The sequence below is a fragment of the Cheilinus undulatus genome, linkage group 7, assembly GCF_018320785.1.
Source record: "Cheilinus undulatus linkage group 7, ASM1832078v1, whole genome shotgun sequence".
NCBI classification, from domain to species: domain Eukaryota; kingdom Metazoa; phylum Chordata; class Actinopteri; order Labriformes; family Labridae; genus Cheilinus; species Cheilinus undulatus.
In genome coordinates this window covers 45033497-45052751 of record NC_054871.1, presented here as the reverse complement: position 1 = coordinate 45052751, position 19255 = coordinate 45033497, and the positions used below count along the sequence as shown (strand labels likewise).

Below are 19255 nucleotides of genomic sequence, written 5' to 3'. Positions count from 1 at the left end.
TGAATGTGAATACTTTTGACACCTCTGGTAATAGTGACAATAATGGGTCAACAGAGGCAACACTAGGCTTATGTGGCAAGAATTGGTTTAGAAGTGGCAAAAACAGGCAGCAAAAAGTGGTGAAAAGTTAAGAATGGCAAAAATAAGTGTTAAATGGCAAAAATGTGTTGACATTTTGTAATTGTAATTTTGAAATTGGTGTGAAGTGGCAACTGGAATTTAAAAAATATTCTTTGTTTTTTTAGGGAATCTGGAGACGCCCTATTAGTGTCTTACGACTCCCAAGGGGGTCCTGACCCCAAGGTTGAGAACCACTGTGCTGCACAGTACCTATTCACAGTACTTTTGTGTGTATGTGGTAATAAATATTACCTTTTTTATAAAAAAAAAACAGTAAAAAATTCTTAATTTCAGATGTTCATTTCTCAATATCAAATATATCGAAACAACATCAAATGCCGCCTGTAATGTAACATCACAGAGAATTACTCAAACATGAAAAGAACAAATTGCTTTACTTACCAAGTGTTTTTTCTTCACAATACACAAATGAAAACCCAGCCCTATTACCTCCTATTCCTCTCCTTTCCCCTCTTTTTGTGGATTTTTCAAAAGTCTGAAGTGGGCAGAGTTAGCTCTGAGCTGGGGGTTCACTTACACTTTAATATGCATCTATCATAAACCCACAAACATCATCTACTTAAACTACAGAAACGATGAGAACTGTACAAAATTATGTGTTCTAACTTTACAGGGAAGTCTTGCGTTAAAGCCTATTTATGTCACACTTAACTCTGTGTAGTTTAAACATTTCACTTTAGTCACTTTCAGTGCAATTTTACAAAACTTTGTTAAACATGAAAAACACAATTCCAGTGTTAATTTGTGACAGATGTTTATGTTGGTATTATAAAAATAATATTAATATAAATCAAGTATTTTTAGAATTACTGAGCCAAATCCAAAAAGTGTCAGGTTGTGCCCCCTATATTAGAAAATCCCTCTGATGAAAAGAAGCCCTCACTTTTAGTCTCTGCCGCATCCGGCACACAGATGAGCTCAGGTGAAAAGATCAGCTATCATTTATTTTTGTCTTGATGGGGGCAAAAACAGACCTGCCCCTTCAAAATAAAATCAAATTACTGATTAAAGGGCTCTTTGGATGTCAGGGGCAGGTGCTCCTAGCTCCTCCTCATCTTGTGCATGGACTAAAGTAGGCCGCAGATGTAAGCTAACCTGTGTCATACCTTTTTGTGTCACATGAAGTCCCCCCCCTCGCCCCCGCCCCCATCCTCTGAGGGGTGTGTAAGTTGCTCCCTATAGTAGAGCATTCCTCCTCCTCTTTCATAAGCTTCCTCTTTCCTCCTTCACTTCACTGTTTATTCTGGAGCTCTATTGGCTCACTTGTCTCAGACAGGCCTACTGGAACTTTTCTGCAGGGATGGATCAGTGCATGGTGCTACTTTGTCTGTTTGTGGTAAGTAGCTAATGGAAGCCCTGTCCTGAATGTTTCTGTTTTTATTTTGGTACAGTTGAGTGTTAAATACTTTCAGTTCCATCTGCTACCGTATTTCTGTATTTCCTGTCAGTGCTTGTCTAAATAATGTCAGAAGTAGGTTTTTGTAAATTCAACACTCCTTGGTAAATTGTGTTTTAGCACAGTGATAGATTATCTGTTTCCTCACTCACACCTTACCTTACAATTACGTGGCTGCTATGACAACACAGATTAGTAAATGACGTAAGAGTTTTACTTTGTGACAGTGCTTTTAGTTTAGTTTTGATGAGTTTTAGTCAGAGGTGGTAAGATTGCAGGACTGTTGTAGTTGTTTTTAAGTGTATAGGGTGATCTCTAAAATGTCTTACAGTACAAAAAGGCCTTGTTTGCCTGTAAACTGTATTATTGTGCTGCTTTTAGACCTTATTTAAATATATATGAATGCTGGTATTTTTGCAATAATGCCTCAAATGTTTTAATGTGTTAGGTGGGATAAGTCCTTACGGAATTCTTTTGTCCCACTGTGCATTTAATATGTTCATGTATGCCTTCGTGGCATTCTAATCTTTCTTTTGCACAAGTAAAAGAACTAAATGTCATAAAACTTCAGTTACTTTGGTTAAAATTGACTTGAGGGGCTCTGGTTTGGCGCAGTGGGTGGAGCGGGCACCCGTGTGCAGAGGCTGTAGTTCTTGACGCACCCATCAATGTACTGGTTGCGGGATCGATTCCTGTTCTTGGCGCTGTTTGGTGCATATCTTCCCCCCACTCTCTCTCCCAGTGTTTCCTGTCTCTCTTCAGCCGTCCCATCTAAACAGGGGCAACACGCCCCAAAAAATAATCTTAATTTAAGTGGAATTAAAAGCACTGGCCAATACATCCACTCAAGTTAAAAGAATCTTATTTAAAGTTTACTTAAAGTACTGAGCAGCTTCAGTGGTGTTATGCAGTAAAACATGATCATTGCTTCTTGGCAACAACATGAGAATATCAATCTCCAACCAGGTTTTTCAGGTCATATCAAACCTGTCTAATAAAATGAAATGTGACAGGTGTTTTGGGATGTGATGTGGAATCATTCTCTTTCTATGTGCTGATGACCATCATGTGTAACTGAAGCCAACTGACCAGTTTCAGGCTGTTGAAAGAAAGCCTGTCGTTCATTTATTTTTTTATTTTTTTATCTGATTAAATGATGATCTTTAAATGCAATGAAAGACAATACTTCCTCCAAAATATGCTAAAGTTAAAGTGAAATGACAGATTTCAAAATGTACTCGAAAAGTAAAAGTGCACAAGAAAGATACTCAGTAATGTGAGTAAAGGTGATTTACTTTACACCCCTCATTTTAATGTGAGTTTCAGTTTTTCCTCAGAGATATGGGATACTCATCAGAGGAAAGAAAAATAGCTAAAACTAAAATTTGAAAACTGTTTTAGTTGACTGAAACTAAAATAAAAGGTGTGCTTTCATACCTGAAATTAACTAGCATAATTGGACAAAGTATCTTCAGTTCTCTTCTTTGACAGTAGCAAACAGACTGACATGTACACCAAAGACTGAGGAGTATAAAAAGGACACTTTAGTCTTTAGATGTATTCAAACATCAAAATTGAAAAAATCAAATCAAAAGTGAAGACTTTCATTGAAGGGGTGCTTTTACTCTGATTATTTTTTCAGGCCCTGTAAAAGCTGATTATGTCAGTGAGTCAATGAGTGAGTGAGTCAATACTTGATGGATTAACATGGTAATTTATACTCCATAGTGTTTTAAAACAATAAAGTAACTTTTGATATAATTTAAGGCTTTATGAATGCTACATGTAGGCTGACCCATTATTACCATGCATCATATGTGGGATTTCTTGTATTTCATTATTTCTAGTTAAGACCCTTTTTGAAGAAATCCACTTTAGGAGCTCTTCATGCAGAGTGCAGACGTCCCTTCTTTTCTCACTATAGTTTCTTGGATGTGTGTACATTTCTCCATTGCATTGTTGTAACACATACCTCATTATCAACAGATGCAATTCAGCTGTAATGCAAAAGCTTCAATTCACAATGAAAAATAATAGGATTACACTGTATTGTGTTGCTGCCTTCTAAGTAACAGAAATTCCTGATTTGAACAAAAAAGCTCTTTTGTGCTCACCGTTTTAAGGTTACATGCTTCAACAATCTATCAGATAAGTAGCATTTTTTATTTAGTCTGGAAGATTCAACAGAAAAAAAAAAACATTTTAACACTTCAACTGAAATGCAAAGAGCCTTAATCGACAATGGGAAATAATAAATGGCACTGTGTTGTGTCAGTTATTTGTAAGAAACTGAAATGTTCGTGAATACTGTGAAAAAACACACATTTCCTCATAAAATAGTTCTTTTCTAAACATTTATTTTAGGCCTTTATTTGAGAGAAAGGACAGTGGATAGAGCTGTAAACAGGGATGAGATAGGGAAGAGACGTGGCGAAAGAGCCGCCCATGTACATGGTGTACCAAACCGCAAGGTATGGTGGCCGTGGAAGTCCAATACAAAACCAGAGTCTGAAACACATCTTCAAAGTGTAAAACAATTTTACTTCAACCAAAATATTTTCAAAATTAATAAAAGAGATTCCCATTAGCAAAACACTTTTACAAAACAACAAACTTACAAACTTACCTTGTATCAGACTTTTACAAAGTCTGATACAAATTCTGAAAGACTTTAAAAAAACTGAAACGAATTTAAAAATCTAGATACCATACTTCAAAGTTTAAAACTGTTTTTATATAACCTGAAATACATTTAATTCAAAGTCCAATACAAAAAAAACAAATCCTGAAACACTTTAACAAAACTTGAGAAAAATTTACAAAGTTCGATACTAAACTACAAAGTCTGAAACACTAAACCTAAAACAATTTTACAAAGGCTGGTACAAAAATAACAAATCCTGAAACCATGAAACAAAACTTGAAACAAATTTACAAAATCTGAAACAAAATCACAAATCCTGAATTTGTTTTTATTAAATTAAAAAAAAAAATCTACAAAGATTGATACCATACAACAAAGTCTTTAACACTTTCATAAAACCTTAGAAATAAACATCAATTTAGATACAAAATGACAAAGTCTGGAACAAAATTTAAAAAACAATGTTTCTTAAATTTGTTGTAAAAATGTTTAATTGCATAAACTGTTTTTATTCTAGTTATTTATTAGAATAATTTACATGAGATGCAATTTTTTTATTAAAAGTGTATTACTCTGTTTTTTGTAATGGACTTTGTAAATTTATTTCAAGTTTTGAGTTTCAGGTTTGTACATTTGTATTGGACTTTGTTAATTGCTTTTGTGAGATGTATTTTTTGTCGTTTTGCTAATTTAAATTTGTTTTGTAAAACGTAAAAATGTATTTGTTAATTTAGATACATCTTTCAAAGGTTTTTTTTTGTAGGGATGCACAATATTATGAGCAGTATTTCAGTAGTTCATATTTACCAACATTATTGGCAGATATGAACATTTCTGCTGATATTTACAGCAGATATATCAGCCAAACATAACGGTAGTATATATCAAATATGGGCAGTAAATGTACAATTACATCACCAGAAATAGGTGGTTTCCTACGCCAGTGGTTCTCAACCTTTTCAGACCACGGCCCCCAAAATAAATGTGCCAGAGACCGGGGACCCCCACTGTACCTGAGGGTGGTTGAACACAGCCATGCACATTCAAGAATAGTCAGGTGCAGACAAGGCCGTCCATGAGGGGGATAAAGGGTAGAGCATTCTGGGACCCAGCCAAACTGGGCACCCATAGAGTCATGGTCCAATTAAGCTGTGGTATCCATCCATGATATTTAACCTGAAACATAACCACTCTTATCAAAGAAACACATCTTTTTTATTCAGTTGTGTAAATAGCCTTCTTAAAAATGTAAATCTCTTTTGTTAAAGACAGAATCAAAGGGAGTTAAAAAATACTAAATGGGTTTACAATGGCAAAAAAAAAAAAAAAGTGGAAAAGGTGGTGAAACTTGATTTTAAAAGGAGCAGAAATGGTTAAGAAGAGGCAAAAATTAGATAAGGTGGCAGAAAATAACTAAAAGAATGGCAAACATAGGTTAAGGTGGCAAAAATGAGCATAAAGAGTGGTAAAAGAGAATTAAAAAGGGGCTGAAATGGCTCTGAATTGGCAAAAATGGGTGGAGATTTGGTGAAATGGGATGAAAAGTCGAAATAAAATGGCAAAAAAGGGTTAATTATGACAGAAAAATAGGCAGGAATTGGTAGAAATAGGTTAAACTGGAAAATGAGGCATATCACAGTGAAATTTGGTTAAAATGGGTGTAAAAAGGGGTTAAAAAGTGGGTGAACAGAGGCAACATTAGGTGTAAAGTGGCAGGAATTGGCATAAAAGTGGCAAAACAGGCAGAAAAAAGTTGTGGAAAGAGGTTGAAATTGAAAGGGGGGGGGGGTTGAAGTGGTAAAAATATGTTAAAATTTGCAAAATTGGTCATGAAAAAGTGATTAAAACAGGTTTAAATTTGGCAAAATTGGAGTAGAGTAACAACAGTGTAACTTAGAAAATATTCTCATTTTTTTAAAGGCATCTGAAGACCCCCCTCAGTGTTTCGTTACCCCCAAGGTGGGCCTGACCCAATATTGAGAAACACTGTCCTAGGGTACCACACACTCAAGGGGCCCATCATGAGCACTGCGCATTTTGAATGAAGCCCAAAGAGTAAAACAGCTTCCAGACGGTTTTCTTCCCAGCTCTTCTCTTAGCCTCACTTTGCACTGACGACACTTGGATGCATACCAGAAAAACTGTCTTCTGTGCTTAGATTTAGCCCAACACCACCCTATTTTTTATCAGCAAAAACACATAAACTAGTGGTAGGTCAACACAGTGGAAAGGATGTACAGTGCTTAACAGATTTATTAGACCACCCTAACCCTAATCAAAGTAAGGTTTATGCCACAGCTGCCCTAAATTAACAGCATTGGTAATTACCAAAATAATTTTTATGTTTCTGCAATGGTTAATACACCAATATGCAGAAGCTCTTTAACCCAAATGATATTTTTAATGCTAAAATATAATTATTATTGTTATCCATGAATTTTCAAATTTACTGATTTACAAAAAAACTGAAAAATTAGTAAAGCACATAAATATTTCTTGATTAATATGTCAAATTATAGTTATTTACTTGCATTCCTGAACAGGAAAATGAGTTTTAGTGGTTGAGTGTTATGCTTGATTAATTTCTGACTTCTCAGAGAAGCCCAGTGAGCTGGCTAAAATTTGGGTAAATTCAGTTTGAAATCCCTCATTCCTGTTCAAAATGGTAAAACGTGGAGAGCTGACTGAAAATGAAAGAGTCCACATTAAAGGACTTCATGATGCTGGATGGTCTCTGAGACAAATACACTGCCTGGCCAAAAAAAAAGTCGCCACCTGGATTTAACTAAGCAAATAGGTACGAGCCTCCTATTGGATAATTACTGCATAGGCGATTATCTTTCAGCTGGCAACAAGTTATTTAACCCCAGCTGATGCAATGAATGACTTCTCATTTCTTAAACAATGGATTTCTTCTTCCCTAATGAGTGGTTCAGGGAGCATGAGACATCATTTTCACACATGGATTGGCCACCACAGAGTCCAGACCTTAACCCCACTGAGAATCTTTGGGATGTGCTGGAGAAGGCTTTGCACAGTGGTCAGACTCTCCCGTCATCAATATTAAAATTAATGCAACACTGGATGGAAATAAATCTTGTGACATTGCAGAAGCTTATCAAAACAATGCCACAGCGAATGTGTGCTGTAATCAAAGCTAAAGGCAGTCCAATGAAATATTAGAGTGTGTGACTTTTTTTTAAGTGGCGACTTTTTTTTTTTGGCCAGGCAGTGTATGACAGGTGGTCTAATAAATTTGTTAAGCACTGTGCATTAGTGCCAAAAAAAAAAAAAGGTCTGTAATGTTTTGTTTAAACAGACCTGGGGAAAACTTTGCCACAGATTTACACATTTAGATTTAAACTTCCTGGTAGTTTAAAACCTTTGTGTTTTGGCTGAAAAACTGAGCTTTGCAACGGATGTATCTATATCAGGGTTCTTGGATGTTATTTTTCTGAAACTTCAGTTTGTTTTGGGGGCCTTAACATGCCTAAAAAAAATCCCAGAAAACTGCCCACTTGGTGGAGTCGTGCAAGTCCATTGCACAGGTGCCCCACAGGGTTCCCCAAACCTGAGATACGGGACTTGGTATAAGCTACATATTTATCATGATTAGTCAAATAAAAAAAGTCTATTGGGCTCACCCTCTAAAATACACAGGAAGCACACAACAAACAATTAAAGGTTAAATTTGGGCCATTTTAGGCTGTTTTGGGCAGCATTACTGTTGTCACATTTAAAGGATCTCCATCTATAGATTTCATCAGATTGTCTCTAAATTTTCATGTGCTTATTCTAGACAATCTGAACATCTAAAGTTGTGTCAGCCATTCATTTTCATTGTAGGATGGGACTGTAAATGGGGCCCAATGTTGTAAAACCCTTTTCTTTTTTTTTTTTTTTTTTTTGAGGTGTGCATGTATTTAGATTCAAAATAGCTACAGTGCTTCAATCAGTCAATCATCACCAAACTTCACAGGGATGACCCCACATTGATCCTGAATACATGTGCATCAGTATCACTTTGTCACAGCTCCCCCTTGTGCCAAGTGAATGTTTTCTCCTTTGAATTTAGATTTTATTTTCCTCAAAACCAACTTTAATCTGTACAGGAAGTCCTCCAGCTTTATCTCTATTTCAAAATATGGTGTTTTTGATGGTGCCAAAGGACTTTAACCTGTTGTAACTCTTGAATACATCATTCTGTGGCTGAGTTCAGTTTCTGGCAAGAAAACAGTTTCACACTGAATACATCTATATGCAAACATCACAACACTGACATGTCCTATTAAAGTAATCCCTACTGCCAATGGTGAGGATTTCAGTATCTCACCTGTTTGACAGGAAGTTGCCAAAACTCTTATGAAATATGTGATTTATGCCAGGAGCACCTCCAGCATAATACATCCCATTTTCTTTGTATTTACACAATAAAAATTGGTCTTGCTCTGATTATCTCTACATACTATTACAAAGCATCTTGCTTTGTTATAATGCCTCTTACTGTTGACAGGAAGTTCTACCACATATAAAAAATGCAATGTGTTCATTATTTCAAATTTAATGAGCATGCTTTGAGGATCTACATGGTCTCCCAGCCCTGCTGCAGCAAACTGCACAGATACACTTTATTCCCATACACTGGCTGTTGCCAAGGGCCCTTCAGTGCTGCTTGCAGCACTAGTTGAGGTTTAGGCTCTTACTTTACGTACTTTAAAGCTGCATTGTGTGCAGTGTGCGCCCATTTGCAGTTTCAACATATATCAAACTTTCATTTTTTTGTTGCACTATGAATTAACTCATATCTTGTGTTACAGTTCCAGGTTGTTGCTGTGGTGAAAGGCAGGGAAAAGGAATGGATTCTCCCCACAATCGAACTGATAGAGGGGAAGAATTACACTAGTTGGGAAAAGGTTGCAAAGGTAAGTGATGGTTCTGTGCCTCACTTTCATTCCACTAACCAGCTCTAAGGCAAAGCTGCTGAAGTAAAATGTCAGTTTAAGCAGTTTTAGGTGGGTCATAACCTTTGTTTGAAAAGCAGTTCTTTATTTTCAAGATGTCAGGTCCTGATTTTTGTTCCTCCCTGTAGTTTCTGCTGTGGGCCAAACATTTTTATCAGGGCTGCACAATTCTTCCTAAGACATATGTTTGGTTTAGACTTGGCTGATCGCCAAAAATTTTCTTTCACAAATACAACAGAGATTAATGTGAAGATGTTCAGAGATTCTGCAAATTAAACACATGCACTACATGAAAACAAGGAAGTTGACTGCAATCATCCTCTTTAAATACTCTTGTTCTATCTTGTGTATCAGTACCCTGCTTAAGCTACAGTTACTCAACCGGTCCAAAAACACTGCAAGAAAATTCAAAGTTTGTCCAAGCTTTAGTTATGTGTTTCTGGCATCAAGTTTTGATTGCTTGCAATGACAAATGAATGAGACATCAGAGGGTGTTATTGTGACATTTATATGAAACATAGGGCATTGACAAGCTTAAATCTGCAGCAGTCGGGTTTTTGTCTTTCTCTTGCTTCTGTTTTTTTTCTTTTTTAATTTTTCTGCTCTTCTATTTTGTGTTTCAGATTCGGTCCGATTGGGCTGATAAAATACCTATTGATTACTCTCTGGAGGGTGTTGGTGTAAACAAGCCTCCCTACCATGTGTTTGATGTAAATAAAGATAATGGATATGTTCGTTTGACCAAAATTCTGGACAGAGAGGAAATTGACACTTACAATGTAAGTATTTTTTTTTTCTTGAAGAATAATTTGGTACTTTTCCATCACTTTTCGCTTGAAAAAATTTAATAACTAATAACTTGTGAATTTTGAAATTGTTAAAAGCCATTTGGAACAAATGATGTACAGTTATGTTTTTAATAGTTGTAGTGTGAGTAAAGCTCAAAATCCTTGTAATAGCTTTTATTTCCATAAATGCAAAGGCATTTGGGATGCTGCAGATTCTATTCCAAATCAAAAAATGAAGAGAAATGTATCAACCTTTACTGTACAAACTGAAATGAGCTTGAAGATTTGGCTTTCTTGTGAATCACTGAACTAACATTTAGCTGTGTTCCTGAGAACTGCTTCACATCTGTGTTGCATGGAGTCGACCATCTTCTGGCACCTGTGGACAGGTATTCCAGCCCAGGACGACTGGAATACATTCCACAATTCCTCTGCATTTCTTAGTTTTGCCTTTTTTATGTCAACCCACAAGTTTTCTATTGGATCAAGGTCTGGAGATTGGGCTGGCCCTGCATAACATTAGTCTAAAACGTTAGTTTGGTCTGGAACCAAGATGCTGCTGGCTTACTGCTGTGTTTGGGGTCGTTGTCTTGCTGAAACACTCATTTCAGGCCCTGCCCTGCATTTTGAGTTTTACTCCGTAGCGCTTCCGTGTTGCACTGGATGGGGCGGTGTCACGTGCCTCTCACATAGGGTGCTTCTATGGTGCATTAAGAGAGAGATTTACAAGGGGACAGAACTGAAATAACCGACACAGAAGGTTTATGTCAGTTATTGGCTCTAAATGTCAGTTTTGATTATTTTTCAATTAATTGCCCAGTACTACTCTGGTACTTCCAAGTCTTTCTGCTTATGGTTGCCATTTTAAAGCATTTGGGATCATTTCAGCATTTTTCTTGCACTTCTTTACAGTCATGGACGAAAGTATTGGCACCCCTGGAATTTTTCTAGAAAATACACCACTTCTCTCAGAAATTGTTGCAATTACAAATGTTTTTGGTATACAAATATTAATTTCCTTTACGTGCATTAGAACAACGCAAAAAAGCAGAAGAAAAAGCCAACATTGACATAATTTTACACAAAACCCCAAAAATGGGCCGGACAAAACTGTTGGCACCCTCAACTTAATATTTGGTTGCACACGCTTCCTATAGCCATCAACAAGCTTCTTACACCTCTCAACTGGAATTTTGGACCACTCTTCTTTTGCAAACTGCTCCAGGTCTCTCAGATTTGAAGGGTGCCTTCTTGCAACAGCAGTTTTGAGATCTTTCCATAGGTGTTTAGATCCAGACTCATTGCTGGCAAACTCTCCAGTGCTTTGTCTCAAACCATTTCTTGGTGCTTTTTGGGATGCAAAGCACCCATCTGAACTGTTTGGGCCCGGTTAGAAAGTGACAGGACCAATCAACAACGAGGGGCAGTACTTTCAGGCGCGGTAGGGTCGTGACGTAAACAAGCAGCAGCAAGAGGGAGGCCGGTGCAAATTATGGTGGAGGAGATTAGCATGAAAGCAGTGCCAGTTTTATCAGAATTTGCACTGCACTTGCAGAACTTACCCCCCACCATCCAGGGTTGCACGGAACTCATCAGTAACCAAGGTTGTTTAAAAAATGAGTCTTCATGTATTTCTGGGCCCACTGCAACCGTTTCTGCTTGTGAGCAGTGGTTAGGGGTGGCTGAGGCTGATTTCATTGATCCAAAGAGCCCTGAGACACAGTGATCGGGTTAGTGATGTTGGACTGATACTATTTTGAACTGTAACTTATTTTCTGTGTTATTCAGTTCAACTTCCAAGACAAGTTCAAAAGACATGGACTTTTCTATTTCAGCTGCTTGGTATTGCTAAAACCAAAGATGGCACAGAAAAGGAGAAGAGGATTGGCTTGAAATTCAAGGTTATAGATGTGAACGACAATCCACCAGTGTTTAAAATCATGAAGGCAGGGAGTGTGAAGGAGCTCAGCGCTGCAGGTAAGCTTTTACTGTGTGTGTGTGTGGGTGTGTGTGTGTGGGTGTGTGTGTGTGTGTATATATATATATATATATATATATATATATATATAATCACACACACCTCTTTTATATTCTTAACTGGTGTATGAAATTGTCCAACCCTCTTCATAAAACACTGTTAAATGACCCGATTTGTTTACTCTTTCAATTAATGTAGAATGTTTCTGTACTATTTCTATGTGCTATCAGTCATGAGGAATTGGTAAGCATCCAGCCACCACTTTTTAAAGTGTAGTCTTTAAATAATACCAGTGTGACTGTCTATGTAAAGTATAATAAATCTGTTTAGGTTTGTTGTATGACAGGTCACTGCGTTGTTCAAATTCAGCCAAATAAAACCTCTTCAATTTTATCAAATTGAGCCTGAAATGATGACTAATGAGGCAGTTAAATCTGCTCCAGGATGGTGTGAGTGCATCAGTTGAATGAGCTGAAGCCACGCCTACTAAGGAAAAATAGGATCCTCTCGGATTTAAAAAATGCTTCAATCTGAATGGAGGAAGCACTCATGCCATTATACTTCCCCTTGACCTTATGAACAGATCGCAGCCACCTGACTCTGTGTCAGAGAAGAGACGTCCCTTTTCTGGCACAAATCTCTGTTATGATGCTTTAAGTCAGTGATCCTCACTATCTTTTCATGTGAGCCACATTGGCAGGACAGACACAACAGGAGAGCCACGTTAGTTAAACTGAAATCCACCAAAAGTGAAAACATTACTGAATACTAAGGTGTCAACCTACAGCACAGTGATAGCACAGCCAATACAGATTGAAATCAAACCAGCATTACCTTAATAGTGTGATGAGCGGAAGGCAGCATGCGTCTCCTTTACTTTCTTCATGTTGTATTTGTAGTTTGTTGTTTGTTGTTGCAGTCACTGTGAGGCATTCAATAAGTGCATAGGTCAGCTGGTTTCTCTGTTTTCTCTTGATACTGTTGAAAATGTTGCCTCACATGTGTATGTGCTCATAAAAATTCACATCACTTTCTGTACAAGTGGTTTCAAAGTGGGAAAGTCTGCTTCAGACACCAAACTCTAGAAGTGGCCAACAACTGCTTGTAGTTCAACTTTGAGAATGTCATTTGTCTGCAACTCAACTATCTCATTTTCCAGAGCAGTACAGTTATTGGGACGTAGCTCTGATATTGTTGGAGTGAAAGAGAATATATCCACATGGAAGGGGTTTTCAGTAAAATTGAAAACCTCCTTGTGCTCATTCACATTGCTGAATCTGGAGTCAAACTCACCCTTAAGCTCTTCCAAAACTTCAACAAATACTCCGTGAGAGCATTTGTTGGGCTGCAGCAGAGATGGGTCACTTGTGGTTGTAGCTCTGAGTCTTGGGAAGTGGATGAGCTCTCTGTCAGGTATCCACAGGACTGTTTTTTTTTTTTGTTTTGGAATGCTCTCATTGCCTTCAGACCAGTTTCCTAAAATTTTTCAACAACACATGTTTAGTTAATTGCAGTTTGGAGCATGATTGGACCAAAATACATGATATGAAATAGGGGGCCAAAATAAAAAGTTTTATACCCTCTTTTACCATCATCATGTATACATTTTTGCCAAATTTCCAGAGATCTTGAGAAATTACTTAATTATCATGGCAAAAGCAGTTTTTCCATTGCAAGAAAAGGAGATACATAAGTTTAAATACTGATCAAACATTTAGATGTACCCAATTTTACATAAAAACAGGGTGAAATAAAAGGTATTAATGCATGTCCACTCAGGACCAGGACTTCAGGACTTTTTACCACCATTTTTTTTTTACAGACACCTTGTTGCGACCCACTGAAAGCTGCTCCGTGTCCCACTTTTGGGTCCTGATCCACCAGTTGAGAACCACTGCTCTAAAGCACCAATGTGTTCTTTTTCTGTAACTCTCTATCACCACGATCACAAATTTTTGGACTGTTTTCCGATTTTATGTTATTAGTTTTCTTGATCTTATTTTTTTATATACGGACATGAATAGTTATTTCTGCCCTATATCAGCCCTTCATACTTAACATAGGACCCTTTTAAAGTGGCATGTAGTCCATTTGTAGTTTATTTGTACACTCCCGGGGGGGCAGTAGCTCACTCTGGAAGGACTTGGGCTGAGATTTGGAGGGTTGCCAGTTAAAGCCCAAGTTAGACCATATCTGGACTTTGGCCTGGTAGCTGGAGAGGTGCCAGGTCACTTCCTGAGCATTATCGAAGTGCCCTTGAGCAAGGCAGTGAACCCCCAACAGCTCACACTGAGGGAGTTAGATTAGATTTTATTCATTGCAATTACTTTTTCACATAGGGCCAGAATTTTTTCCCCTTAATAAATAAAATCATCATTTAGAAACAGCATTTTGTATTTACTTGGGTTGTCTTTGTGAGATATTAAAATTGGTTTGATGATCTGAAACATTTAAGTATGATTAATATGCAAAAAAGTCAGGAATCAGAAAGGGGGCAAATCATTTTTCATGGCACTGCATGTTAAATATTTACAAGCTTGGCTTATTTCTTTTTTTTTTTTTTTTTGACCAAGCTAAGGCCATATTTACTTTCTTAGGTCTACTGTAATCAAAGTCCATCAAAAAGGGTTATAGACATGAATAATTGCATTTATTGGCTGCTTCATGTAATGTTGTTAACAGATACAGTTGTGATGAAGTTAAACGCAACCGATCGTGATGAACCAGGGAACATAAACTCTCAGATCGCCTACAGCATTCTCAGTCAGAGTCCAGCCAACATGTTCTATGTTACCAAAGATGGGACTGTGTGTGTCAAATCGGGTTCTCTGGACAGAGAGGTATGCACTACACTACACTAGTGTCCCTTTTAATGCAGCATAATAGGACTGTTAATGATTCTGTGTATTGCACACAAAAGGATCAGTAATGTCATGAAATTCTGATGTCTAATTTTTCAAATGCTAACAAGCAGGAAAAACATTTGTAATGTTTCTGTATGTCCTAAAATGACTCTAACTTATTCAATAATTCCCACACAGCCATGTACACTTTGTTTCAGATTTTCCATTTTTTTCTTAATGCAGACACATGCCAGCTACGTTCTGACGGTGATAGGTAGTGACTTGAATGGCCAACCAGGAGGAAACACCGGCACCGGCACTGTGACCATCAACATCGAAGACGTGAATGACAACGCTCCCACTCTGGAATTTGCGACGGTATAGTTTTCATTAAAATGCCTTTGTCCTAGACCACTCTTTGAAGACAATGGTTTGAAATTATCAACGGATATTTTATCTGTTTTACCTGCAGTATGAGGGCAGCATTGAAGAAAACACACAAAATGTGGAAGTGATGAGATTTAAAGCAACGGATCTGGATCTAAAGTACTCAGAAAACTGGGAAGCAGTGTATGACATTGTGAAAGGCAATGAAGCTGGGTACTTCAAGATGACCACAGATGCAAAAACCAACGAGGGAATCCTGCACCTGGTTAAGGTACTGTTGAAGGAGTAACATGTTTCTGCACAGTTTCAAATAGACAAAGACTATAAATATTGTCTCTCTGTTTATGGAATGAATGATAGAGTAGTTACACACAAAGACTTGAATGAACATTTGCTTAAAGAACTTGTATATCATGAAGTGTTGGTAAATATAGAATTATAGTAGGAACCAACAATAATGTCATGTAGACATGGACACGATCAATGAGAAAAAGGAGGTTGTAGTCTGTTGTATACTGTAACTAAGACCACATTAAAGGGCGGGGGGGATCATGGTCCATTGAGAATGTAATCAGTGATAACCATATTTAATATTTGACCTGAATAATAACCATTCTTATCAAAACAAAAACAAATTTGTGTTTATGCTGTGTCAGAATAAAGCCTTTTCCAAAATGTTAACCTCTTTTCTTAAAACAGAATTACTTTTTAAAGAAAATGTGGCAGGAACTGGCAAGAAGATAAAAGGGGTAAAGGGATGGGGAAAGAAAGGTTGGAGGTTGCACAAATGGGTTACAGAGATGTAAAAGTGCAAAAATGGGAGGAAAGAGGCAAAAAGTTCCAAAATTGGCAAAAAGTGATAAAAAGGTCAAAAGTTGCAAAAATAAATAAATAAATTAAGGCAAAAGTTGCAAAAATAAGTAAAATATTGCAAAAAAAAAAAAAATGGGGCAAATGTAGAATGAAGTTGGAAAAAGTGATTAAAAAAAGGACAAAATGGGAAAAAGCTGTAAACATGGAAGAAAAGAGGCAAAAAGTTCCAAAATTGGCAAAAAGTGTTAAAAAGAGCAAAAGTTGCAAAAATAAATAAATAAAGAAATTAGGGGAAAAGGTTGCAAAAAAGATAGTGAAAATGGGCAAAAAAAATTTACAAAGGGCAAAAATAAGGGGCAAAAAGTTGCAAAAATAGGTAAAACATTGCAAAAAAAATGGGGCAAATGTAGAATGAAGTTGGAAAAAGTGACCAAAGAAAGGACAAAATGGGAAAAAGCTGTAAACATGGAAAAAAGAGTCAAAAAAATTCAAGAATTGCCAGGAAATGATAAAAAAGTGCCAAAGTTGCAAAAAAAATAGGCAAAATGAGGCAAACATTGAATAAAGTTGGAAAGTGACAAAATAATGACAACATGGATAAAAGGAGTCAAAAAATAACAATAATGGGCAATAATGGGGCAAACATGGATGAAAATCGTCAAACAGTAACACAATTTATTTCAACTTTTGTATTTATTTTCTTAGAAAGTGAATAAACACAAATAACTTTTTTTAATCCTATAGAAAACAGCTATTTTATAAGACAAAGTATCTTTTATGTCTAATTTTACATAAACATCGATGAAAAAAATGAAAAAATTTGCATTTCGGTCAGTTTACTGGATTTTATAAGCACATATGGGCAAATATAAATATATATAACTATAAAAGTGTCTTTATGCTTGTTTGTAATATCCTTTGTTTGCTTTGTCACAGTCAATCAATTATGAAGCCATGAAGAGCCTTGATCTTGGAATACTTGTGAGAAACAAGGTGGCACTGTATCAGTCTACATCAACCACCAAATTTATTACCTATCCACTCAAAATCAATGTGAAGAACCAGCCTGAGGGTCCATATTTCGCCCCCAAAACAAAAACATTCTCTCTCTCAGAGGGCGGCTCTGTCAAGATTAATGAAATAATCGGATACTACATTGCAACAGACGAAGACACTCAGAAAGCAGCGGTGAATGTCACGTCAGTGAATCCACAATGACACACACTTTAAACTGCATTATCAGTGTTCTTTTCTACGCTGATGATACGAACTTACACTGTTTATTTCTTCTACAGGTATGTGAAAGGCTCAGACCCTGACAACTGGCTAAGCATCGATTCAAAAACAGCTGAGATCAAACTGAACAAGATCCCTGACAGAGAATCAAAGTACCTGAAAAATGGGACTTATAAAGCTGAAGTGTTATGCATTACTGATGGTAATCTCTTCCACATAATACCTCCTCAATATTTCACCATTTTACTTTTAGGCTAGTATTTTTCTTGAACAGATGCTATTCTTAAAGTAAAAAAGGTAGTGAAACAGATTGAGTACAGTCAACGAAATACAAATATGTCAAGTTAAATAACCAACTTCATAAATATTCACCCCCTTCATGTCAGTATTTATGCACCTTTAACTGCAATCGCAGCTCTAATTCTGTCTCAATCAGGCTTGAACATCTAGACTCTAAAATTTTACTAAATTCTTTGCTTAAGCTCTGTCAGGTTGCACTAGAATCAGGTGAGAACAACCCTTTTCATGTCTAGGAACAAATTCTCTGTTGGATTGAGGCCTGGACCTCTCCAGAACATTCACCTTGTCATTTTTGTCATTTGAGTAGCTTTCGCTGTCTGCTTCGGTCGTTGTCTTTATGGAAAATTAATCTTCTCTCAAGCCGTAGTTCTCTTGCAGACTGAATAAAACTGTCCTCTAAGATTTTTCTATTTTTTGCCACATTTGTTTCACCCTCTCCCTCTACAAGCCTTCCAGTTCCTGCTGCCATGAAGCATCCCCACAGCATGATGCTGCCACCACCGTGCTTCATTGTGAGGATGGTGTGTTTACTGTGATCTGCAGTGTTTGGTGTCCACCGTCTTGTCTGATGGACAAAAAAGCATTATTTTGGTCTCATCAGACCAAAATAGTGCTTTTTTCCACTTGACCACGGAGTCTCCCACATGCCTTTTGGTGAACTCTACCCAAGATTTTTCTGTTTCCTTCAACAGTGGCTTTCTCTTTGCCACTCTCCCATTAAGCTTTGACTGCTGAAGAATCCTGGCAACAGTTGTTGTCTGCAGAGTCTCTCCCATCTCAGCTGCTGAAGCTTGAAACTCCTTCAGAGTAGTCATACGTAGGTGTCTTGGTGGCCTCTCTCACTAGTCTCCTTTTTGCACGGTCACTCATTTAGTGAGGACAGCCTGATCTAGGCAAATTTACACATATTTCTTCCATTTCTTGATCATGGATTTAACTGAACTCCGGGGATGTTCAGCACACTGGAAACTATTTTGTTTCCATCCCTTTTTCAGTAACCTTTTCTCTGAGTTGCTTGGAGTGTTCTTTTGTCTTCATGGTGCAATGGTAGCCAGGAATACTGATTAACCAGTGACTGGACCTTCCAGTCACAGATGTCTTTATTAGGAATAGGCGATATCTTATCGTTTGTGATATACCATGAAAAAAACTTTACACGATGAGAAAACGGCATTCAGCGATAATAACGATAGACTATGGTTGATGGTGAATGTGTCTGTGACCGTCGCACACATACATCATCAACTGCGACGCACTCATAACTCACATGCAGAAACATAACAAACATGGCAGAAGGCGGAGTAGAAACAGAGGATGAGTTTCTACCTCCATTTCCTAGAAATAGTTTGGTTACAGGAAATCAGACGTGGAGCAGACAATGGTAATTTGCACAGTGTGCTTTATTTTACTACCCCTTATTCCTTCGTTTCACAGCCGCAGAAATTACGCATTGTCCCACCATTTATACGAGGAAATAACAGAGCACTTAGTCTAATATTTAGAAAGATATGAATAATAAACTCACATCTCATGTAGATTTTATATAAATGATAGATAGCATGGTGCATGTTTCTTTTTATCAGCGCTGTGAGTTCTGTCTTTCAGGTGCATAGGTGTCTCTCTATAGTACACAGCTCACAGACAGCAGACAGACAGAAGTGAATGATGGAGGGACAGATAACATTAAAGCACCACACTGTATGTACTATATCTGAAAATGTGACTATTACTACCACATTTAAGACATTATAGGCTTCAGTGTAATTAT

At 37.2% G+C, this 19255-nt stretch overlaps 1 protein-coding gene across 1 annotated transcript in view; it reads left to right on the top strand.

Moving 5' to 3' along the window:
• The first annotated feature begins 1395 nt into the window (after window positions 1–1395).
• LOC121512307 (desmoglein-2-like) overlaps window positions 1396–19255 on the top strand; it is a 29289-nt gene continuing 11429 nt past the window's right edge. The window contains exons 1-9 of the mRNA XM_041791511.1: window positions 1396–1477; window positions 8999–9103; window positions 9766–9921; window positions 11766–11907; window positions 14591–14748; window positions 14995–15129; window positions 15224–15409; window positions 16888–17150; window positions 17247–17389. Coding sequence (XP_041647445.1) covers window positions 1442–1477; window positions 8999–9103; window positions 9766–9921; window positions 11766–11907; window positions 14591–14748; window positions 14995–15129; window positions 15224–15409; window positions 16888–17150; window positions 17247–17389 — 1324 coding nt within the window. The 5' untranslated portion in view covers window positions 1396–1441. The remainder of the gene's footprint in view (window positions 1478–8998; window positions 9104–9765; window positions 9922–11765; window positions 11908–14590; window positions 14749–14994; window positions 15130–15223; window positions 15410–16887; window positions 17151–17246; window positions 17390–19255) is intronic.